This window comes from Vitis vinifera, chromosome 16, assembly GCF_030704535.1.
Source record: "Vitis vinifera cultivar Pinot Noir 40024 chromosome 16, ASM3070453v1".
Taxonomy (NCBI): domain Eukaryota; kingdom Viridiplantae; phylum Streptophyta; class Magnoliopsida; order Vitales; family Vitaceae; genus Vitis; species Vitis vinifera.
This window is the reverse complement of record NC_081820.1, coordinates 26,993,207-27,018,176: the sequence shown is the minus strand read 5'-3', so window position 1 is coordinate 27,018,176 and position 24,970 is coordinate 26,993,207. Positions and strand designations below refer to the sequence as shown.

The 24,970-nt window shown below is 33.4% G+C and overlaps 3 protein-coding genes across 4 annotated transcripts; 1 reads left to right on the top strand and 2 right to left on the bottom strand.

Annotated features, from left to right (window-relative positions):
* The first annotated feature begins 2,452 nt into the window (after positions 1–2,452).
* LOC100265799 (cytochrome b5) lies at positions 2,453–5,158 on the top strand. The gene is made up of 4 exons (XM_002273877.5): positions 2,453–2,600; positions 2,738–2,839; positions 4,474–4,540; positions 4,640–5,158. Exons 2-4 carry the CDS (start codon positions 2,753–2,755, stop codon positions 4,888–4,890), a joined length of 405 nt encoding a protein of 134 aa, XP_002273913.1. The 5' UTR covers positions 2,453–2,600; positions 2,738–2,752; the 3' UTR covers positions 4,891–5,158.
* A 2,019-nt stretch (positions 5,159–7,177) lies between these two features.
* On the bottom strand, positions 7,178–13,865 carry LOC100243483 (rab GTPase-activating protein 22). 2 transcript variants are annotated; one of them, XM_002273653.5, is made up of 5 exons: positions 13,151–13,865; positions 11,287–11,422; positions 11,063–11,112; positions 9,102–9,155; positions 7,178–8,927 (listed from the first exon to the last, which is right to left on the bottom strand). In XM_002273653.5, the coding sequence occupies exons 1-5, from the start codon at positions 13,303–13,305 to the stop codon at positions 7,682–7,684; spliced, it is 1,641 nt and encodes a 546-aa protein (XP_002273689.1). In that variant the 5' UTR covers positions 13,306–13,865; the 3' UTR covers positions 7,178–7,681. The 2 variants fall into 2 exon arrangements, with proteins under 2 accessions (XP_002273689.1, XP_002273781.2); XM_002273745.4 differs by having other exon boundaries at positions 13,415–13,761.
* A 7,137-nt stretch (positions 13,866–21,002) lies between these two features.
* Positions 21,003–24,557, bottom strand: LOC100248620 (probable 6-phosphogluconolactonase 4, chloroplastic). The gene is made up of 3 exons (XM_002273621.4): positions 24,082–24,557; positions 22,983–23,118; positions 21,003–21,654 (listed from the first exon to the last, which is right to left on the bottom strand). The coding sequence occupies exons 1-3, from the start codon at positions 24,435–24,437 to the stop codon at positions 21,190–21,192; spliced, it is 957 nt and encodes a 318-aa protein (XP_002273657.1). The 5' UTR covers positions 24,438–24,557; the 3' UTR covers positions 21,003–21,189.
* Positions 24,558–24,970: the final 413 nt, after the last annotated feature.

Below are 24,970 nucleotides of genomic sequence, written 5' to 3'. Positions count from 1 at the left end.
TTGTTTTTGGAGTGGGGGCCGATTTTTGGAGGAGCCATGGGACGCGTAGCATTGGACATGACCACATTGCCATGGTGGTGGTTGAAGTAGTAAAGTTGGTAGAGGCTTGGTGGAGAAGAAAATCAGCTAGATGGAATGATAGAAAGAGAGGTCGTTGGCTGAAAAGCTTGAGAGGGATTCGAAAAAGGAAACGGGCTAGAGACTGGTTTTAAGGGGGAATGGAACTAAAAAAGAAAGAAAAAACAGATGGGCAGCTTGAGAGAAAGATATGAGGGCGAAAAACAGGGGATAAGCTGATGGAAGGGTGGTCCATGGGTGCTCTGTTTTGAATAGATTGAAAGAGAGTGAGCTAGGTGGAAAAATAAGAATAGGGACAGAAAAAAGGCGGGGAGCAGCTGAAAAAAAGAGAGTGGGGTGAGAAAATTAGGATAACAAAGACAAAAAAAAAAACAGGGAAAGTTTTTCAAGGATTGGAGTAGAGTAAGGGGAGCTAGTCGGCTGGATTCGGGGGTTGAGCTAGTTGTTGGGAGGAGTGCTGGAAAACGTGAGCAGCTTGAGAGAGATGAGAAGTGGAGATCTAGCTTTTCGGGAAAGGAAAACAGAGAGCTGGACTTACGCGTGTGACAGCTTGGAAGAAAAACAGAAAAATGGGTGAGCTGAGCATGGAAACCGGGGAGGAGAGGGGATGAAAACAAGTGGAAGCGGATTCCGGAGAAAGAGGTAAAGTGTAGGATAAAATGAGACTAGGAGAAAAGATTTGGGTGTTGAGAGTCCAGTGGTTTTTTATTAGGAAGTTGTGAATAAGTCATTACATGCAGTGAGATTTTCCTCAATTTTTTTTCCATTTGGGTTCCTTCTCAAAAGGTGATATTTTTCTATTTGTTTATACATCGGGGTTTCGTTTTTGTTGGGATTTTGTGATGGTGGGTTAGAGAATTTCTGCTTTGTTTTGGGAATCCTATCTCTGTTTTTGAGTTCTTGACTTATTATCATCATGATGACTGTTGGAAAATTTGATTTGCTTCTGCTCGGTTTTTCCACCTAGAAATGGAAAATCTAAAACTATGGGCATAACTTAGCATGGAAAACTAAGTAAATGATGGGTCCTAGCACTATCAACTCATTTCCATTCTTCCCATTATCTCATACAACCACCAAACCTATTTTTTCTCAGCACTATCAACTCATTTCCATTCTTCCCATTATCTCATACAACCACCAAACCTATTTTTTCTCATTATTTCATCCACTTAAACTGGTTCCAATTCTCTTTCACGCGTGTGCAGCCCACATTTCCATTTTAATTCTCCATTTTTCTTTTTGATATCAAAGTTCATTTTTCCAAAATTCCCATTTTTAAATTTAATCTTTTAAAAATTTTTAATTTTTTTTTAAAAAATTTCATTCTCAAACAATTCTTCAAAATTTAATTTTCAAAACTTCAATTTTCAAATACTTTTCCAAAATTCCAATTTTCAAATCCAATTTTCAAATTTTCATTTTTTAAATAATTTTCCAAAACAAATTTCTATTTTCAAAATTTGAATTTTCCAAAATTCCATTCTCAAAATAATTTTTCCAAGATTCCAATTTTTGAAGTTTAATTTTCCGAAATTCTATTATCAAATTTACTTTTTAAAATATTTTTATCAAAATTCCAATTTTCCAAGATTTCAATTTTTTTTAAATTTAATTTTCTGAAATTCCATTTTCAAAATAATTTTTCCAAGATTCCAATTTTTGAAATTTAATTTTCAAAATTCCACCCTCAAATTTACTTTTAAAAATAACTTCTCAAAATTCCAATTTTCCAATATTCCAATTTTCCAATATTCCAATTTTTTTAAATTTCATTTTTTGAAATTCTATTCTCAATTTTATCTTTTTAAAATAATTTTTCAAAATTTCTAAAATTCCAATTCTTAAATTTAATTTTCAAAACTCCAATTTTTATTAAATTTTCAAAACACCAATTCTTAAATTTAGTTTCCAAAACTCCAATTCTTAAATAAGTGGACTCCAAGTTTTTTTTTTCTTTTTTACAAAATAAATAAAAAAAAACGAGTTTGCCATCGAGTGAGAACGCATCGAGCGAAAATACGAGGTCCATAATTATATATTACTTTTTATAATAAAGAAATCGATTATATTCGGGAATCAAATGAAAACTCAAAAAATATATAATTTATACATAATTAATATATTAATTATTGTATCCATTTAAGGCAACTAAATATTCTAAAAAAGGAAAACTCAAACATGGAATTATATGGTAAAGTATGTTTGGACAACCAATAACACCATCCTCTCTTGGAATAGAGTTTCCCATGGTACCAAACAGACGTTTTTAGACGGCTATCTAAATCTAACCAAACACCACGCAAAACGCATTGCTATCATTAGTCAATGTCAAAGTCCGTCTGTAGTGGCAAATTTGGTTATGTGATTAATCATTAGGGGCATTTGAGTAAATATGAGATCTCCTCAGGCTTCCCGTATAAATAGGAGGCTTTCCTTGGGTCGGCCTCGCGCACAACACAAAAGACCGCTATAAGAATCAGAGAGAGAGAGAGAGGGAGAGTCGTCGAGACTTTACTCTCGTAAGATTCATCTTTTTCTTTTTTGATTCCGATTGTGAATTCTGTATTTTTGATCCTTGGTTAAACTTTATATGAATTTTTAGGTTTTTCTTTTCCTTTTTTGTTTTTATTCTTTGTTTTGCGTGTGTTTTGTGCAGTGAACAGCAGAAGAAATGGCATCAGATCCGAAGATTCACTTGTTCGAAGAGGTCGCCAAGCATAATCAGACCAAAGATTGCTGGCTGGTTATTTCCGGAAAGGTCAGATCTTAATCGATTCGTTTTTGTTCTTTCCGAATCGGTTTTCTTAATAGTTTGGTTGTCGGGAAAACCGAGGAAAGTGATAGAAAATGAAATTATGCATGTTTGGTTTGGAAATTCCTGTTTTGATTTTCAAGCTCCTGTAAATATGTAGATTAATTCGATTTTTTTTTAAAAATAATTCTCGCAAAATTAGTTTTGAATTTGGAGATATAGGTCTCACATCGCATGTGATTTTCGCTAAGCGGTTAGAATTTGAACTGAAAGGAAGTAGCGGTAATCATTTCTGATTTTGGTGAAGAGTATCTGTGGTGAATAAGATTCATAAAGTGTTTAAAATTTTCTTAATTAAGTTATTTGGTGGTTATAGACTCGGTACAGTGAAGGCTTTTGTTTTCTGGCTAATTTGGGAGTTTATAATGCTTTTCTTTTTCTTACCTTTTCAAGAATCATCTTTGCATCAAAGGGGTAGCCATAACTTTGACAGATGTTGTATCTGATTCGAATCTTAATTTTGCTATTTTTCATTTCTGGAAGCAAAAGAACAAAAGCTGCATTTCATTATTTTAAGGATTTCATGGCTTTGAGAATTATGTATCTTAGTTGCTAGACTGGCGAGAAACTTATTAAGTTGGTTGCGTTGTTATATATTTAAGTGGGTGATTATATAAATCTCAGAATATAAACTCAGTTTAGCTTTCCTGTTGTTGAGTCAAAACGTTCTATTTCTCCTTCTTAATAGGCCAAGGCAAAATGTTCTATAAGCTACTCTTAGAAATTAAGTATTATTGCTACTCATTTATATCAAGTATTATTCTCAGAAGAGAATCAAGACCATGCTCTGATAATCCTTTGGCTATTTATTGCTTTCTAGTTGCATAGAAAATGTGTGCAAAGGAAAGCGAAAAATCTAGTTGTACTGTAACAGCCATGTGAAGACATGGGTCTAATCGTGAAGTAAAGCATCCAAAGGAACCCCCATGGCTCCTTAATCAGAAATGTCCAAGAACAAGAGGAAATTTTAGGAGACAGCTCTTAATGGTCACTTAGAACAGAAAGTAAGAATTAACTAACCTGACATGTAAAATGATGACCTTCAGGCTTCAGTCATGTTTTAAGACAAAAAATTATCATTCTTACCCATAGCATCCAATCCAGATAAAAAGAGTATTTATGGATGCTTAGGTTGTTTCACAACCCTGCTCAGGAAATCCTTGAGCAAGAGCAAATGATAGAAGTTTTTGATGTAAAGAGAGCTGAATTAGATGGATTCCAATTCCAGTTGATATTTGGTAGTTCTTTTCTCCTCATAATTTATGCTGAACATGATGGAATGTTATAGCAAAAACATACTTATTTATTGTATATATTTTCCAACTTTGTTTTATCATTTGAATGTACCTGCCTCAACAAATCATTTTACAGAATTTTGAAGTTCATTTTTGAGGACCTTGTAATTTATGATTTCTCAAAGTATCATTCTTAAGGGCTTTTTAATAGTTGAATGCAACATCAACAATGGAGTCCATCCTGCCCTGCAATTTTGAATGTGACATAGTTTTGGATGTTGGTGACTTTATTCTATTCTATTTAATTTGTTGATAAAATTTTAAAATCTCCATCTATTGTAACAGGTGTATGATGTAACTCCGTTCATGGATGATCATCCTGGAGGTGATGAAGTTTTGCTATCAGCAACTGGTAAGTTATCATATATCACCTCTAGCCAATCTCACACCCTGTTGTCTACCAAACCGATTAGTGCCCCTACACACAAAGTGACTGAATTTTCTTCTGCAGGGAAGGATGCGACAAATGATTTTGAAGATGTAGGCCACAGTGATGCAGCCAGAGACATGATGGAAAAATACTACATTGGTGAGATCGATCCCTCAAGCGTTCCTCTAAAACGGACTTTCATTCCAGCCCAGCAAGCCGCCTACAATCATGATAAGACCTCTGAATTTGTGATTAAGATTTTACAATTCCTTGTGCCCCTGTTGATCTTGGGCTTAGCCTTTGTGGTTCGACAATACACCAAAAAGGAATAGTCTGCTACTCCCTCCCCTTTCCTCTTTCTAAACCGTTAAATTTGTGGTTGCCTGCATTAGTTGAATAGCAGAAAGAAGTACTAGTCTCCTTGCTTTAGTTTTATCAATGGTGTTTGTGCGTGCCGATATTGAGTTGTTGTTTCGGGCTCATAGTCCTCTACTAGACTCCATTGTAGTTTACAGCCTGCTGTTGGCTTAACAGTTATGCTATTGTAGACTTTAATTTTGTTGGATCATAAGCAGGAGCCTTTTGAGAACTTTTACTTCATGATTTGGGTATTCTGACCTTTTTCATTTCCTTCTCCTTGTTCCAGTTCTCTGGCCAGATTGAACCTGTGGTATTCCCTTAACCCTCTCTATTTACGTTTATTTATTTATTATCAATTTGGTTTTGGAAATTAGATGATTTTATGTATGGGTAACGGGGGAAGTAGAGGGAAATGTTAAAAGCATTTCATACCCGATTTTTCCTTCAAAGAAGTGGAGTTTATTATTATTATTAAAAAATTTCATTTTTCATATTTGGGTTTTTAAATAAAATTTTATCCTAAAAAATAATTAAAATTTATTTTTTTATAATCGTTTTCAAGAACATCAACTTCAAAGATTTGTTAACTAATGACATGTCAAGATGCGTTTTGTCTAAAAGAGGAAACTATCTGAATTTGATTGTTTGCCGGACCATGAATTGACTGTTAACGAACTAAAGCTGGGTTGGCTGTCGGCTGTTTTTGCTCATTATGTTTTTGATTTGTCCTGGATTTTTTTTTTTTTTTTTGTCTTACTGATGAAAGCAAGTTTCGGATTTTAGGTGTATAATTGTACCATACCATCCTCCAATTATTCCACAAAATAGTGAGATGATTCATTTCATTATTTTAACCATGTTCACTTTAAAAGTTAAATTTCCATCAATAAGAAAGAAAATAGAGATAGAATAAACAAAAATTTAAAATCAATAAATTATTTTTATATTCTATTTTAAATCCATCACTTAATTTTAATTTTCTTATACAAAATTAAATAAATTTAAAATATATAAAATTTTAATTAATTTAAATTTTTTTTCCATTTTTCATTGTAAAATCAAAGATTAAAAAACCATTTTTTTAATACTTTTTCAAAATCAAATTGTTTAGAAAAAAATAAAATAATTTATCTTTTTTAAGAAAAACTTCAAAATCCGATGCACTTCCAATTTTCTGATTTTAAAATAAAAATAGTAGTAATACAAGAAATCTTAAAAGGTTTTCAAAAGATAACCGGTTTAAAAACTATTTAAAAGAATTATGGTATTAAAAACCTTTTACTATCTCAAATTTTAAAAATTTATAAAAATAAATTTTAGGGGCATGTTATACATTTATTCTTTTCTTTTTGTACGAGACGTTGAATTCTCATATAGAATTTATTCCTACTTTTTATTTCTAAAAATAAAAAGAAAAAAAGTACCAAACCAAGCTCTGAAATTAATTTTTAACTCAAGAAAATGATTGTCTAATTCTTAAAAACATGTTTGATTGTTTGGAAGTGGTTACTAAACCAATCATACTCTTTCTTTCACATATTCCTTCTAAAAAATTGAAAACAAATGTATTCTCACAATTTATTTTCTTTCGTCAATGCATTCATCAGCAACAAAATATGAGAACATTTTATTAGAATTTTTAAATTATTTTATTTATTTATTTTCACTCAAACTTTCTAATAACCAAAGAAGATGAATGAATACGAACGTTAATTTAGTTTTGCTGTCTTACGCTTATTCCATATTTATACTCGCCCGATTCCCCTTTCTCTTTGGCTCAATTTCTTAATGCTCTGAACTAAGACACCAAAATGGTCAACAAGCGCTTAACTGCCACAGCTTTCTGAAGGTATTTAGGTAATTTTGATAAAAGTTCGAGACTTAGAAAAAGGGATTAACAATGTAACTAACCGTTTTTGTGTTTTATTCCCAATGCTTTTACTAGGATATGTTTGATTTCAACAGTAGGAAGAAAAAAAATAGAGAAAGAGTAAAAATAAATAAATTTAAAATCAATAATTTATTCACACGTTACTCTTAACTCATTCCAATTATTTTAATTTTTTATACAAAATTAAAATTATATAAACCTTTAATTAATTTTAATTGTATTCTATTTTCTTTCGGATTTTTAAGAATAAAACCAAAGAGAGTCATTTTTCTTAATGATAAACTACCAAAACTAGTGTAGACAGAAATACATAATACAAAAGCAACAAAACCAAGCCAAGGAGGAGCTTTGGCATGAGGGAGATGATATTTAACAAAACACAATTTTTTTATAAAAACATAATGGATTAGGGAAGGAGGAAAGGCTAAGACTAAGACACACATGCCCTTTCATTAATGAATCCAACAGCATCAATTATCAGCTTGCTAGGCACAGTTCAAAATCTAACATATTTTAGAGCATTTTAAATGAAATACAAGTAAATAAGATTGAGGATCAAATGTGGAACTCTTACCTTTTTCATCCAATGCAGTATATTGGTGATAAGCAAAAGCCCCCGCCTATTTCCCGTGGCATCGTGTTTCAGGAGATGGCGTCCCCCAAATAATTCAGGTTTTGAATCGTCCTATTGCTCAACTGAGCTTTGAAAGTGAGTAATAGAATAATGCTGCTGCATAAATAGCCCTTGGAATGCTTGTTCCAAGCAGTAGATAAGAGGGAGTTTTGAGGACCTCCATCTCCAAAACAAAGATCGAGTAAAGAACCGACCATTATAAATTAGTGAAGGAAGAAGTCGTGGGGACAGCAAGCAATCAAAAGGGCGTCTCTATCTTGTCGTGGAGACTGACTACCAAGTCATGGGCGTCGTTTAAGAGCTTCCACACATCAAGGTGGCCAGCCATGCTGTTGCATTCCCTTATGATCTCATCCATGCTACTATACTTCTCTATAATCAGTTTTCTCTTCTGGAGAACTGAGGCTGCAATAGCATAAAGCAACAGGTCATCAGTTGGTGGTGCCCGCTGCCTTATTCTACTCCATGCAGACTTTCCGATCCCAGCCCTAACGGCTGCCTGATCTGCCCACATTACCTCCCACAGGCAGACTGTCTGCTCGAAGGATAATTCCCTCCTGAAGAGTACCACCACCATCCTATAGACAAAAAAGCAGTCCTCGGCTTGGAGCTTTTCTAAGTGTCTATAGAGGTGGGAGTCCTTGCTTTTGATGATTTTGGAGACTGTGTTGAGTTGCCTTCGGATGCCTATCTCATCGAGTCTAAAATTGTGTCGGGCCTTTCTCATGAAACCCACAAAACACCAGAAAGCCTCGTGGTCCTCCAGTATCACAGAAATAATTGGAGAAAGTAGATCACTCATGCCCTGGCAGTAGCCAATTTCAGGGTCATAAAGTGCATAGGCTTCAAGAATGGCAACAAGACGAGCAGCATGGAATATCCTGGAGGGCTCAAGGTGATCATAATCCTTCAACCCAACAGCCTCTGCAGAACAGCGTGCTCTGCCTTCCGATACTGCAGCCTGAGCTGGTGAGTATGGGATCCACTCTGAATTGGCACGCACTGCATCAACACGGATGATCCGCTGCCATGTGGCAAAATCCTCGGCAGTACGGATTTTCGAATGTACTTCTGTTTTGGAAGGAGAAGAATCCTCCCCAGTAGGCATGTCTGGGTCATCCTCTTCCCTGCTTTCCATGCAGGGGAAAGTTTGACTCACATCAGGGTCTTCAGAAGAGTCCGAGTCAGATGACTCCGAGTTGAGTACAGAGGAACTTGCACATGTGATTCGTCTTGAAACATCCTCTCCTTCCAGCAATGTACTGGAAGGGTGGTCTGAGTACTCGCCATCTGGGCTCCTTTCCTCACTAGAAAGGGACTCCCTTGCACTAACCACATCTTCAGAGTCAGGAGAATCTGTGTCATGAATAAAACTCCCATTCTCACCATTGCCACAGGTTCCACCACTTTCCTTCAATTTATAGCTCTCACCACTGTGTTTTAGCAGTCGCCGACACTCTCTCCTAAGTTTCTCATATTCCTTTCTGCAACCATAGATCAATACAAATATAATCATGGTGTTAAATACAATAACATAGAAACAAGAGTTCAGGATGAGAGTGAAAAAAACACAATCATCTTCTCCTTTGTATCAAATGACTATAAGGGAAAATACACTTCAGTAGGGAGGAATCAGATATGAACCAGATGAAAAGTACCTATTTTGAGTTTTCACAATGTCTCTTTCTTCTTTGGAACTGTTCAAGTCATAGCTGTTGAAGAAACAAAAAAGGAAAGAAAAAAAAAAAAAAGCAACTCAAGTCACTGCAGAGAAGCTTTATAAACTTACCAATTAATTCAAAATGGGGGCAATACAAACATAGAGGATTGTCCCATAGAGCATCTTACCACAGAAAGAAATGATAAAAAAGAGAACTGTCGTTCTTTTCTAGATAATAAGGAACCATTATTATTTACTTTTTTTTTTTCAAATATAACTAATTAAATTAGATAAATAATCAAATATGTTGGGATCCAATAGTGTCTCTTTTAAGCCCAATGGATGGATTATCCAAATGATGGTGGTTGACTGCCATAAAAGGCTTAGTCTACCCTCACTAGACACCAAATGGTTTTCGGATGAGATGGTCAAAGCCCGATCTAAGAATTAGTATCAAAATCAGAGTCATGGGTTCGAGCCATAAGAGCGTCATGTTGGGGCAAGGATTGTTGGAGTGCAGCAATGCCACTCTTAAGACCAATGAATGAATCGCCCAAATGATGGTGGTCGAATGCCATAAAAGTTTTAGCCTACCCTCATTGGACACTAATTGGTTTTCAGATGAGATGGTCAAAGCTCAATTCAAGAAAATATTTGGGGCTTTGAATAATAGTTTAATGGGTGAGCGAATTAGATAAGAGGTAAATGTATCAACAAGGTCAAGGCTTATCTGATTGTAACAAGGTAAAGGCATGTCAATGCCATTTAGCAAGCAAATGCTCTTGGCATCTCTATTATACATTATATTCCGAATTTTGTGGACATCCGCACAAATGTTGGCCAAAATTGGAGGAATAGGCACTAATAGAACAGAAGAAATCATGGAAAATGACCAATAGCACCACCACGGGATTCACAGGTCCGGTTGCAGATGGTGATTTGAATTACACGCAAACACAAAAACGCATGACACAGTGCATCCAACATGCTAATACATATACATATGTAAACATGGATATGAAGTCATTTTCCATCAGCATAAAGTGAGATGTTATTTCATGCTGAATTCAACATCAATAGACTTAGTCAGGATCAGGCCAGCCAACCTGATCCTTGAGTGGCCTTGAAAGGGTCAGGTTGGCCTGTGTTTTCCATTGGCTAGATTGGATTTTGAGTTATCAAACATCTACCCAACCTAAACTTAGGTTGATCTTTGGCAAGATGCAACTCAGCACCTGAGTGGTAACCATTATTTTGTACACATCTCCATACAAAGGAGCAATTTTTTCACATTTATGGAGCTTTTGAGGCTACATTAAACAATAGGATATGTTTCTTGTCATAAAATATTATATGGGGAAAAACATAGCCTCAGCAAAATTTTAACTAACAAGAATAAATAATCACCAGTTTCTAATCCCACTCAGGCAAAAAGGGATTGCCTATCAAACCAAAAGGGGTATCTCATCAAGAATGAACAATGTACTACTTGGAAGAGCTATATCATGACATACAGGAAATCTTCTTTCTTAAGAACGGAATCTATCCCAATAGCAAGACATTTATTCTAACTGCTAGAAACACTCCCATAAGATATGAGTCTGCCCCTCTACCCTAAACCACTTAAATATTGGGGAGACTCAAACTTGAGACTTGTGGTTCCTTGCAGCTACACACTAGGATGAGCTTACTTAAATTTCAATTATGAAAGGTTGATAATTCTACAGGGATGAGTCCATCAATCATCTGGACTTTGGGAGGAACAGATTATCCAAATTCCCTCACAGGATTGTGAAAACACCAAAGCACCCAACTTCAGTCCATGAGAAATATCAAATGGTGAAATATTAGAAAACAGATCAGAAGGTCCATCCAAAGATATTCTATCCAATGAAAAAGAAAGTGTATCTCAAACATACAAAGTAATGAGCAATGATATAAGAGAATCAAAATACTTACACTCCTAGCAGGAACGGCCAAACTTCTGCTCTGATACTTGGATCAACACCCTTCATTAAAAAATAACTAAATAAATAATGAGAGAGGGATAGAGAGACTGAGAGAGATTCTCCAATAACAGTGGCAAAATTATACATAAAACAAAGAGAAGGAAACATGAGACGATGCAATTCTAAAACTTCTGAATGGAGCAATCATATAGATCAATTGCAAATATAACTCACTCCACTGCGAACTTTCTTCACTAACTTAACTCCACCATCACGGAGTTTCCCATCAGGAGTGAGCATATTTCTCCATTGGCGAGGTGAAAGTGCGTGTTTCTTTTTCTTGCGAGACCATGGTGATTTGAGACGCCCACTGAAAATCAAAGGATCATGATAATTAATTATCACAACGAATAAGAGCCAAAATTGCTGTAATGCAAGCTGCCAAAAACTCAAAAAGTATCAGTTCACGATGCAACAATACAGACAAATAGGTCAACCACATGTGATTTGTTTGTTTCCGCCCCCCCCCCCCCCCCCCCCCCCCCCCCCATTATCCAAGAAAAATAAATATGTGACAAGTGACCATGATAAGTTAGTCTAAATTAGATCATAAAGATGTTACTTAGGAAAGATTTTTTTTCTTTTTTGGTGAGTAAGTCACTTAGGAAAGATATTGAAAACTAGCCAGCAAAAACAACCTAATTGTTGAGCAATATATGTACTCAAGCTTTTGTAAAAAGCATTCCCATTATGACAAAATGATATTTTAAAAGAGATATAACATGAGTTGCCCACAGAACATGTTAAAAATTACATTAACCAATTTGAGATATCTCCAGGCAACAAACATAAAATGAGCTGACAATCAAGTTCTGATTTATCAGGTGCCCTACAAATTTTGAGGATACGGAAAATTATCAGAAAAAATAATAAGTACAAAAAACTGAATTGGTAGAGCTCTAAAGGCTTCTAACTTAAAGTTCTAAACCCAAAAGAAACAGAAGTGCCAGGCAGAAAAACCCACATTGGGTGTCATGCAGTGAAGGTATTTTTGTCAGACAGCAATATATTTAATACTGGTTCAGAAGTCACCGGAAATCAAATGAACGCAGATATTTATGATCAACAACATATCAGAGGCTTTCGGTGAGGTGGCTTTTTTTCGATATATATATTTTTACTAACCTAGTGAGAGGGTGTTTGGTATGCTCCTTTTAGGTGTTTCCGTTTTTTTGACATCTTTGTATACCTCCTCCTGTATACTTCAGATGCGCCCCCCTCTTTCTGTTTGGTGTCTTAATATATTCTTGGTTCCCTATCAAGAGAATATATATATATATATACATATATACTAACCTATAATAAAAGACCTATTTAGCAGAGAAGCACCTTAATGGTCAACAATCCTTCTCCGCTAGTACTGAGTAAGTTCTCATTTGTTCTTCAGGAGAAATGAAGGGAAGGATAGGAAAATGCTTAACAGAGGAAGCATTTTAAGGTAATTGCTTTTCATTTATCTCATTTGTCCAGGGAAGCAAACTGAGAGTAAGAAAAGGGAAACATGGCTTTAGACTATTCAATATTAAACCTAATAAGCTATTTCATTTTCCTCATGTGTCACCACAAACTGAAAGCTGACACATCATACGCAATTTGGTTCAAACTTCAAAATCAGAATGTATTACTTATTTACAGTAAAGGAAAATCCAAAACAACAGTCACAGATATTCATCCATCAAAACATTCAATTCATCTACTTTCCCAAACCTAACAAGGAAAAAGAAATCCACTCCAAATCCAACAAAATTCACTATCACAAAGCAGGATCAAGATGCAAATGAAAAGGTCTAACTCGAAAACGAACACAAAATCAGCATCAGTACGAACCAAAAATGAGAGCGAAGGACTCAACTATAGAAATGGAAGCGAAACTACAAAGAGCAAGTGAATTGAGCTAAAAACTGGAGACAAAAACAAAAACTCTGAGATCGAGATCTGAAGCGAGCAAAGAACAATTACCAGACCTTGACCAAAATGAATAAAAAAAACCTAGATACTGACAAACAGTGAAGCAGCTGAAGAAGAGAGAGAAACTCACCGATCGGGGGAACAAGAATAAGCTGGTGAGGAAGAAGCAACTACGAATAGAACCGATCGCAAATGAATCCACGATGATGACGACGACGAAGACGAAGACGGTGAAGAAGAATTTGAAGACGATGACGAAGTGTGAGTTCGTCTTAGGGCTCTCATCTATTGAACAAGTATGTGTATATATATAGAAATATATACATATACATGTGATTTCTAGGGTTTTCAGAGGCTATAGACGGTGTTGTTGATGGTGATTTATCTTGTTTACCTACTAGCGAAACAGACAGCGGCAGCGATCAAGGCGAGTCCGGCGAAGGCCGTGACGGCGATGGCTAATCCAGCATTGGAAGTCGCCGTCGCCGATGACCAGAGTCCTCCGCCGGAAGTGCCGGAGATGAGCATAGAAATGACCGAATTGCCCTTCAGAGGATTCTGCAGCATTACCAACTGAAACCTTCCCCCCTCAACTGCCTTTAACTTTTGGTGTTGCCTCTCGCTTTCTCTCTCCTCTTTGCGTTTTTCTCTCTCTAGACTCTAGTGAGAGAAAGAAACGACTGAAGTGAAGACTTGAAAGAATCCTCCGAGCATATCTACTCCCTTTGGCTTTATGAATTATGAACGCTTTTCCTTTTGAGGAGATCGCGCTTCGTCAATGCTCTGCAACGACGTCGTTTTTATTCCCTCCAATCGTAGCTTCTTGAAGAATTTGTCTGAAATCCAAATATAAATATAAATGAAAATCAATATAAAAACCCAATGCAATATTTATATTTTAAATAAAAATTAAAAAATCTAATTATTTTTAATTCAGATATTATTTTAAAAAATAAAATTAATTAAATCAAAATTTTCTCTTTATATTTTCAAAATTAATTAAAATTTTATATTCATTCAAAATATTTAATATTTATATAATAAAATAAAATAAATTTATTTACTTTTTCATTTCATTTTTTTTCTTTTATTTTTCTTCTCTATTTCTTTCTGTCTCGTCTCGAGTTTTCCAAGAACTAATCATAACCTATAGTTTTATAAATAAAAAATCAAAATTTATGGTCATGAGTGTTCACAAACAATAATAGATATTTATGTAAAAATTAAAAATATTTTAAAATTTTAGGAAATTGGAAGATAATTTAAATCTAGTAGAGAAGGTACAAATTATGATAAAATTTGACAGATAGTAAATAACGACATGTGAAATAAATTTCTAGAAGGGAAATTATTATGAAAATAAATTCCTATAAATGAAGGGGAATTTGATGAATTAAGTCTAGCTCAAGGATTCTCTTATAAAGATGGATTTGGCACATGTCTTGAAACAGTGTCATAAAGACCTCTTTTTTGAAGAACTTCAAAAAATCTTGATTCTTTCTCAATGTTGTATTTTGTTTGTAATTTAAATTAATGATTTAAGAACCGTAAAAATATTTACTTACATTATAAAGATAATAATGTAAAAATTAAATCCAAACAAAGCCGTATATTTTGTTTGGTTACTATTTTCAAAAATAGTTTTATCTTCTTTTTAAAATAAAAAAAAAAATCAGATAATATCTTTTAACTATTTTTAGTTATTTTAACTTGCTTTTTAAATATTATTGTAAAAACTAAGGATACAAATATGAAAAATGATTAAAAATAATCAATAAATATAAAATTTATTTTTAAAACATAGAAAATATACTAAAAAAATGTCATATTTGGTAACCGTTTTTTAAAACATTTTTTTGTTATTTAAAAAAAATTATAAGAAAACATATTTGATAATCCAAAAATATAAAATAGTTTTATGTTTTTAAAAACAAAAAACATGGTAGTTTTAGAGAATATTTTTAAGTTGTTTATTTAAAAAAATAATTATATAATAATAATTAAAAATAAAATATTAAATATAAAAATTATTTTTTAAATATATTTAAGAACATAAAAAAACAGATTTAAAACATTTCAGACTCCAAAACAAATTTTTATTTTATAAAACATTAAAAAATAATTTTTAAAAACAATTTTTGAAAAATAATTACCAAAGTTCTTAAATTCTCAAAGAAATATTTATTTTGAAAAGCATTAAAAAAAAAACTGTTTTTAAAAATTATTTTTTATCACTGGTTTTAAAAACAGTTTAGGTTAAGTTATTTCAAGGATGACAAATAAGAAGCCACCGTTTAGAAAACGCAGCATCACACAAATGAAAACGCAACAAAAGCGGCAAATGTGAAGGCGAGTGCTCCCACGCATTCAAACTTTAGGATTTCTATCATCACAGCCCCCTCGAAAGAGGGAAATTTTGCAATTTCATGGGTCAACAAAGACAGGCGCAGGACGCCACAAAGAAAAAGAAGAGTCACAAAAGGTGACGAAACCCCACCCCAAAAAAAATAATAAATAAATAAATAAATAAAAAAGAAAAAAAAAAAGAAAGAGAGAGGAAAAGCCCCAGTGGCCCCTTGACGAAAAGGGCAGAGGTTGAGATGGGTGGGCTTTATTCTTGTTTTGCCAAACAGGGTTAAGGTGTTTGACTTCCCGAGCCACGAGGGTGGGAATGTGGGATTAGGCCATTTCAGGCTGAATAAATAAATAAACAAGAAGATTATCATGAAAGCATCTTGTTAGGCTTGCTAAATCTTTCTTTAATAATGAATCATCGACACGGGTTTTGGCTGTATTTATTAAACTTTTGTTTTGGTTATCAACACCTTGTTTAAAATTGTTTCTTGATTTTTTTATTTTTTGAAAATGAAACTATTTTTTTAAGAATTTATTCTAAAAATAAGTTTTTTTCTTTGAATTTTTTTTTATATTTCTAAAATATTATCATTATTGAATACATTTAAAAATATAGAAAATATTTTAAAATTTTTGGATTGTACATGAATACGTATTATAAAAAAATTAGAATATATTTGGTAAATGTTTTTTAAATATTTTAGAAACAGTTTATGAGAGTAATTTTTTAAAATTATTATATAATACTTTGTAAATTAAAAATTTGTTTGAGAACCTAAAATGTTTTTAATGTTTATATTTTAAAAACAAATTTTATATTTAGTATATTATTTTTAATCATTTTTTATATTTATAAATAATTTTTATAAAACAAGTGAAAATAATTAAAATATATTATTTTGAATATACTTTTTTTTATAAAAAATAATTTTTTAATTATGAAATGTGTTTTTTTTTTTATAAAATAAAAAACTATTTTTAAAAACAGTTATCAAATGAAGTCCTAATTTTCATATTTGATTGCTATTAAACCCAATTAAAATTTATTTCTAAAAGCGATACTTCAAAACTTTTTTTAAAACTATTTTTAAAAACATCATCAAACAAACCTTCACATTTCTCTTTAGCAGGGCATTTCCGACACGGTTTTGGTGGTATTAATTAAACTAGGTTGGTTAGAACACCGTGTGAGCACCACTACATTAAGTTTAAGCCAAATGGTTTAATGTTTGGTAAGCTCATAAATGTGAAAACCCACAAGATAATCAACCCAATGAGCCATGAAAGTGAGAGCAATCAAAATTTTCCTAAATAGTAGTGAAGATGGGTTTCACAAAATTTTAAACTAAGTCCAAGAAAAATCAAATAAAAAAGGGTTGCACACACATAGATGTACAAATTTCATGCATCTAACCCACATGCTACTCTCAAGAAATCACACAAATGAACATTTCTAGTCTTCTACTACAAGTTGCAACATATAATAATAACATTAAAAATTTTAAAAATAAAATAAAATAAAACCCACATGGACTGCTAGCATTGAAATCTTCTATGAGTGTGGGGGGGTCCATCCGACCATGAGTCATGGTCCTTTGCATAGAGCATGCCCTAAAGTTGAGAGCTTTTCTCATGACCTACCACAATCATGGAAAAAGGGATTCAAAGGGACATGATATGGGGTCCAAATCCAAGCTCTCTCTTCAAAGAGATGGTGACGACACAAGAAAACATGCTCATTTTTGCCCAAGAGTGGTAGGAGCTTCACATTCTGTGTTACCTTGCAGGGGATTAAAGCTAAATCATGCTCTTAACCATGCAGAAAAGCACAATCAATTCGGTTTTCTACCTTCCAAATGATGGCGACAACATGTTAAGCATGCTTCCACATTGCATGAGAATGCCCTAAGGAAATATATATATTGGTATGTAGGAATAAAAATGAAAATAAGATGAAAATAGGGTGAATCATAATTTGAGTAAGAACAAGATTTGGTTCGTATATCAATAAATTTTACATTTCTATTCTTATTATAAAAAAAAAAACAATAGATTTCATTTAAAAAGTGTTTTTGAAAATAGTTTTTATAAATCGTTACTAAAAATTGTTCTTTCATGTTTTGCAGAATAAATGTCTCTGAAAACAAAAAGGTTTTGTAACTTGTTTTCTATATTTTTAAATATTTTTTATGTAGCGCTTTCTTTTTAATAATTCTATATAATTATTTTTTTAAAATAAAAATAACTAAAAAATGTTTTCTTGGTTTATACTTTTAAGAATATAAAAACTAGTTTTTATCTTTTGATTGAAATTAGAATGTGTCTTCCTCTCTCTTTTTTTAAAAAAAAATAAAAAATTGTTTTAAAAAAGCAATTATCAAACAAGACCTATAAAGGGGTTCGAGTTGCTTTCAAAAGAACACATTCCCAAGTCTGCTATGGTGTGAGACCAGGAGAGGGAAGGAAGAGGATCACAGTGGCGTCCAGGGAGAGTAAAGTAAATGCATGGTGAAGGCTGCGGAGAACCAACAACTTCAGTCAGTAAAGTGTGTTTGTTCTTTTCGAAAAGCATATTCCAAATTCTGCTATGAGGTGAAGTTGTCGTATCTTCAAAGGACCCTTATCCAGAATAGTGTGAAAATGAGGTTGTCTCCTATCTTTTTTCTCATGCGTTGAGGCCTGTTCTTTTCTTTCACTGGTTGCATGAATCTTTGATCTGGATTTGATCAGGCCCGCCCACGAACAAGCCACTTTGCTGTTACTCTTGAGAAGGACAGGAGTGTTCTCAATAAATTTTTTATTTGGTTCCAATACATTTAAAAATATGTAAGTTTTAAACTAATTTTAATTATATTTTATAATAAAATCAATCATTTTTTTTAATCGAATAGATCATGTTTGTTCCCAAAAAATTTAAAGGAAAATGTTTCTAAAAGGAAAATATAAGGAAAAGAAAAAAAAAAAAAGGATCTAAAAACAATATATTATTTTTATTTGCTGTCTTAAACTCATTTTACTCATTTTAACTTATCGATATAAAAATTAAATAATTTGAAAACAAATAGGTTATACTTGGTTCTCAAAAATTTTGAGGAAAGAAAATAATTAAGAAAAATAGAAGAAAAAAAATAGGTTCAAAACAAGTAAATTATTTTTATATGTTTTTTAAAATTCGTTTTACTTATTTTCTTCCATTATATAAAAATAAAATAATTTTGAAATGTATAATTCTTTTTTAATTATATTTGATTTTTTTTCTTATTTCTTATAGTGAAGTTCAAGGGAAAAAAATTATTTTTTAAAACATTTTTTTTAATATTTTTCAGAAACCAAACATAATTATAAATTTTTAACTAGTTTTAATTATATCTAATTTTTAAAAAATATTTTTCATAGGCCAATCAAATGTGAAAAAATAATTTTCCTCAACATTTTTTATTTTATAATTTTCTAGAAGTAAATATAACCAAAATAAATTTATAGGAATGAAGTTGTGAAACATCAAAAGGACAAGGTGTAGCTTCACCTGACAATGGAATTGGGGGGCCAAAATATTATTCTATGGAGGTAATTCTTAAACCTATCATCTTAAGTGACCCTTGTGCTACTCCCAAGAAGTCATGTAATTTTAATTTCCTTTTAGACTTCAATTAAAAACACATTTTGAAAATGTGACTTCTAATTTCTTACTAGAATCGTGTATACAGAGGAACTTTCCTCCATGACCGAGCTCTTAGGACTCTCCATGCGAACCAAAACCTCAAGATGCTAACTTCATCCATAACAATCAGCACCGGGCATTTAACTAATGGTAGGATTTGAACCCAAAACTGTGGATTTCTACCACACATCCTAGCATTCACCCTAATCAATTGGGCCATCCTAATAGATTTAAAAAAGAAAAATGCAGATTCAATATAAAATCAGAAACCACAATTTCAAAATATGGTTTCATTACAAGAAACCACGTTTTCAAATTGGGATTTCAACTAAGTCTAAAAAGTAAAAAAAGGAAAAAAAAAAAAAAACTGTAGCTTTTGGTTGACATCAAGAGATCAAATTTGATAATAAATTTGGGAAGGTGGTGCATACATCATGGGATAATATTTTTGCCGTAGGGGTCATTTTCGCCCCAAACTTCTGGCAATGAACCAAAAGTTCCTCGTTCGAACCACCCAGTATTTAAGTGACGTAGAATGTAGGCTTGAACCTATATAGCCTAAGGCTTACTTCATTTTCATTTTGGACAACTGGCCCTCCTTCGGAGATTATCCATTGTCGAAGGAAGGGAGACTTCCAAACTTGAAGTGACTTTCAAACCTGGAGCTTCTCTTGTCATAAGAAGATTCACACAGCATGATAACTAAGAATGACAAAGTTTGATATGATTCACCGATATAAGTTAGGACCAAAGTTTGATATTGATTCACTAACATAAATTAAGACTTAAGAGCAAAAAATTTGATATGATTTGCCAACATGACTTAAATCTAATATGTTTTTCGCCAAAACAACTCAAATTCGCATTAATTTGCATAACCCATTTAATAAATTCATAGTTTTTGGATCATCTCACATAACATGAATTTGATTTGAATTTACCAATTTAATATTCGTATTGATTAACCTGATTATAAATAACTATTTAATCTATATTTGACTTATTTTAAATCTATTTTTTAATAAATAAGTTAATTGAGTTATAAGCTTGTTTGATTAAAACACTAATCATATAGACTTAGGTGGTGTTTGTTTTTTGGCTGAATAGAAAAAGCCAAATATTTTGGCTTTTTCTATCCAGCTAAAAATACTTTATTGATATTAACCAACATAATTAAAGTGAACTTATTATCAATAAGTTTAGTTTAATGATGTTGGTTGATGTCAATGAGTTACTTTTAGCTGAATAGAAAAAGCTAAAATATTTGGCTTTTTCTATTAAGCCAAAAAACAAACACAACCTTATACAAGATCAATATTAAGTTAATTAGAACACGTTATCTATTTAATAATTATATTGTATTTAAGTTCATGTTTTTCTTCCGATCATTTTTCGTATCGTGCTTGGATTGAGTTATTTAGTAGAATGTCTAAAGCTTCGACATAATGCTAACATGACTCACCAACATGAAATGCAAGCCCCCTAATAAAAGCCCAAACCTAATGCAAAATACCATGATCAAAACCAGGGATGACAAGCATCCTTGAAAATCCTCTATCCTAGAGTCTCTAAGGAAACAAATTCAACTTGCACCTAAAAAGAGAGAAAATCAACACACAAATAGCACAATTTCCTACCCAAAATAAAGGAAAAAAAGAAAAGAAAAAAAAGAACGGAAAAACAATAAATCACCAGGAGAAGAAATGAAATTGTAGAAAATTAAGTTCACCTTGGGTAGTAGATTTTCAGGTTAGTGTAACGATTGTCCATCGAGTCAAGTAATTCGCGATCAGAAATTTATCTGCTGCGTATCTCATGACAACATCACCATCATCCAAAACACAAATGGTTACCAATATTTACAAAAAATTCAAAACAGAGATCGTTTTGTACCCTAATATCATGTGTTATGATCATGTCAAATGCTAGCCTATTGAGAACTTAAATCATTTAAGGTAGAAAGTAATTACTGAAACCATATCCAACATCGCATTTATTTAGTTCAATACTTTGCAGCGATCAGGAAGGAAGAAAAACCTGACTAGTGCATATAGCTGCCACTAAAATTACAAACTCATAAGCCATACGATATAAAATAGATATACTACTTATTCCATGGCTTATAACTCACATTGAGATGAACATGCCCAGATCTATATCTTCGAAGCTGCTTGCTTGTCGAAAAACCAAGTCATCTCGTCTTCAGGTGAAACCATTCCAACAGGCAGCACCTCAGAATTTGGACTTTTTCCCAATGTTGCCTCAATCACAGGTGCTTTACCAGCACCAACCACTACCATGGCGATATATGCAGATGAATTGATGACCGGAAAGGTAAAAGTGATTCTCTCGGGAGGTGGTTTTGGAGAATCCTTGATGAATGTAACCCATTTCTTATTCTCTTTTACAAGAGGATGCCCTGGGAATAGAGAAGCAACATGACCATCTGGGCCCATACCCAGTAGCATGAGATCAAATTTTGGAAAGCCAGTCTTTGCTGAGACGTGCAACACACCGTTTGTTACCAAATGTTTGAGGCAGGTCTCATAGTCATCAGCTGCACCCTCGGCTGACAGAGCATCGTTGATGGCATAAACTTGACCAGGGGGTATTGGTACCTGCTCAAGTCAGGGAAAAAGTCATGAAACTTTATTGAAAAGAAAGCCATGAATTATTACTATCATTGTTTTTGGAAAGGCATGAATTATAATTACAAAGTGGACTATATCAAAGATACCAAACCCCATTACAACCAACCCCGTCCCCACTTTCCACCCAGAAAAGGGAGTGTCACCAGCATCTTAAATAAGCATGTCTTATCACCATTTATCAATTCGTTAACATACAAAAAAGATCAAAAAATTAAAGTACTAAAAAAATAAAAAAGCGATGCCTCCTGAAGAAAAAAAAGGAACACAATTAATGGTACATTTAGCTTGCAAGGAAATTGCATTCCTATTATTATTTGTAATTCATAGAATGCACAAAACATCATCTTAAATCGTGCCACTATATAGAATAGTGGCATTGCAAAAGATTCGGTCCTCTACCACACATCATGGCATTCGTCCAAACCAATTGGCCAACCTTGAGGCTAGAAGGTACAGAAAAGTTAAACCTCAAGCATCTAACAAAACACTAAAATCAATCCTAAGCTGTTCCTTGTGGTCATGGTTTCCATTTTTTGTAACCCCAAATGCCATTTTCTCTTTTTTGACAATTTGGAATCAATCTACTCCAACAGTGAGACATTTATCCCAATTGCCAGTGAAGTAAACCCTGGGTGACATGTCTCTACCCTCTATCTTACACCACTTAAATACCATGGAGACTAGAACTCGCAACCTTTGGTTCATTGCCAGAGGTCACTACTGCTGAGCTACACTGTGGTGAACTGTGCCTCCAAATGCTATGTAATGCACAATGAAGCCGATTTCCATTGGAATGTCAGACCCATCCTAAATAACACTAGCTTTCCCAGCCACTGTGAATCTTCTAACATATTAATTAGTTGTCAATCTTGAATAAAGGAACCCAATAAATTATAAACTATTAATGATAATCTACTAAAGCTGAATTTTAATATTTACTCCTAAGCTAAGTTAGATCAAACAAAATTGATCCACTCATAGTCATACTTCCAAAAGGAGCTGCAGTTTGTTGTATTGAATTGGCACCTTCGAACCAGAAAGTGACCCAATCCCAATTTCACCATTTGGGAGCCCTATATGCCCACATAAAATTTTAGGTTTTGAATATAAATTCCATGAAATGAACAAAAACAGTTCTATAAGAGAAGCAGGATTTTGAAATTCTGTTGAACTGGAATTACAAATCAAATCCAAGCCTGTCAAGGACACAAAAGGACTTGTGGATTCTTCTCAAAGCCCATCAAAATGTTCATCATCTTTCTTTTGGGAATTAACGGTTTTCTTTATCCACTTACCTTAGAGAGGAAACCATCATATGCAAGCTTGTAGTTACTGTCCACATGATCCTTGGGAACAACTCTCTCATCCACCCAGAAAACATGCCATTTCCCCCATTCTATTGAATCGATGTATGGTGCTTCAACTAATTTCCTGAGATTCAAACATCAAATGATCATTTCCCATGTCATATAACACTTGATCAAAATTGAGCCTCCGTTTGATTACTGAGAAAGCTGCACAAAACTATAGAAAAATTTTCAAATTTGAATCATATCTGAAATTTGAATAATACTTTTGCATCAATTTCCGTTTAGATTTCAAACAAATTCAGACCTACTCAGAATTCAAGTAAAAAAACAAATATCAGCTCATCTACTTCAGACGCCTTACTTCAAAAACCCAAAAAAAAAAAAAAAAAAAAGCTACCCCGATTTTTATTTATTTTTTAATAATAGAAGTTAACATTTGATTTTTATTTCTCATTTCTACCTAGCATCAACAGAGTGTTTGGCAAGTGAGAAAACCGCAGAAAGTTACGTTTCCACCATATGCTTTTCCTCGTTCAATTTCCAAAAGTAAGTACGCATAACCACCACAACAAAGCCAAAAATAGTTGGATCAAACACACCAGACTCAAAATTCAATTTTCCTTTCCTTTCCAGCACTTTCTCAGCTCCCGAACTTATCTTTCAAAAAACCAAAAATCAAAACAAACTTGTCAGGTAAGCTCATCTACTTCCGTCGCCTTTCTTCAAAAAACCACCCCCCCCAAAAAAAAAAAAAAAGAAAAAAAAAATCCTACCCCGATTTTTATTTATTTTTTAATAATAGAAGTTAACATTTGATTTTTATTTCTCATTTCTACCTTACCATCAACAGAGTGTTTGGCAAGTGAGAAAACCGCAGAAAACAGAAGAAAGTTACATTTCCATCATATGCTTTTCCTCGTTTAATTTCCAGAAGTAAGTACGCATAACCACCACAACAAAGCCAAAAATAGTTGGATCAAACACACCAGACTCAAAATTCAATTTTCCTTTCCTTTCCAGCACTTTCTCAGCTCCCGAACAGATCTTTAAAAAAACCAAAAATCAAAACAAACTGGTCAGGTACCTCAATGAATGGATCAGAGAACCTCCAGACAAAACAACAGTAAATGAACTCTTCTCGTTAGTGATCTTATTCGATATATCCGCGGTGTACTTCGCCAGACCCACCGCCACTTCTTCCTCAGAATCAAACACCTTCACCTTTCCTTTCCCGTTGTCAGCTGTAACCTCCGCCATTGATGACCTCGTTCTAGCTCTAAATTTCTTCGGATTCGAGCAGATCAGAGAAACCCCTTTTGATCTGAGAGCGAGAGTGCAGGAACGAGGTTTCTGTGCAACCAGCGGTGAGATTAAGGGGATGGAGGGCTGCGATCGTCGTACGGAGGAGAACGAGAGGAGTGAGCGAGACGAACAAGCCATGCGAGTTGGGTGAGCCGTTTTTATAGAGTTCGACGGCGGGAGGGTCGGATCGGTGGGGTTTGATGGTGTTACCGGATGGTGTTTGGAGGCTTGATTTTATTTGTTGAGTTGGCGTGACTTACGATGAGAAAGTGGCATTTGATGACCGACACGTGGAGGTCGATCGTATTGTTTCCTACATAAAGTGAGCCACGAAGAAAATTTTAGGAGTCGTTGGACAATATTTTTCTCAAAAAGCAATTTTCAAAAATAATTCTTGAAAACATTCTCACTCGTTTTCAGAAATAAAATTTACAACTCATTTCTAAAATTATTTTTTGGAAATATTTTATCAAATTTATTTATTTATTTATTTTCTGATGATTATTTTCTGTAACAGTTTTCATAAACAAGGCCTTGAGCATTTGAATAGAATTTGCCAAACGGGTCTGAGAAACGTGTGGGCTTTTAGAATAAACTTAGCATTACGGAGAATCGGGTTAACGGGTTGGAGGACAATCCCATCCTTGACTAGGATTCTTCTATATCTGTAA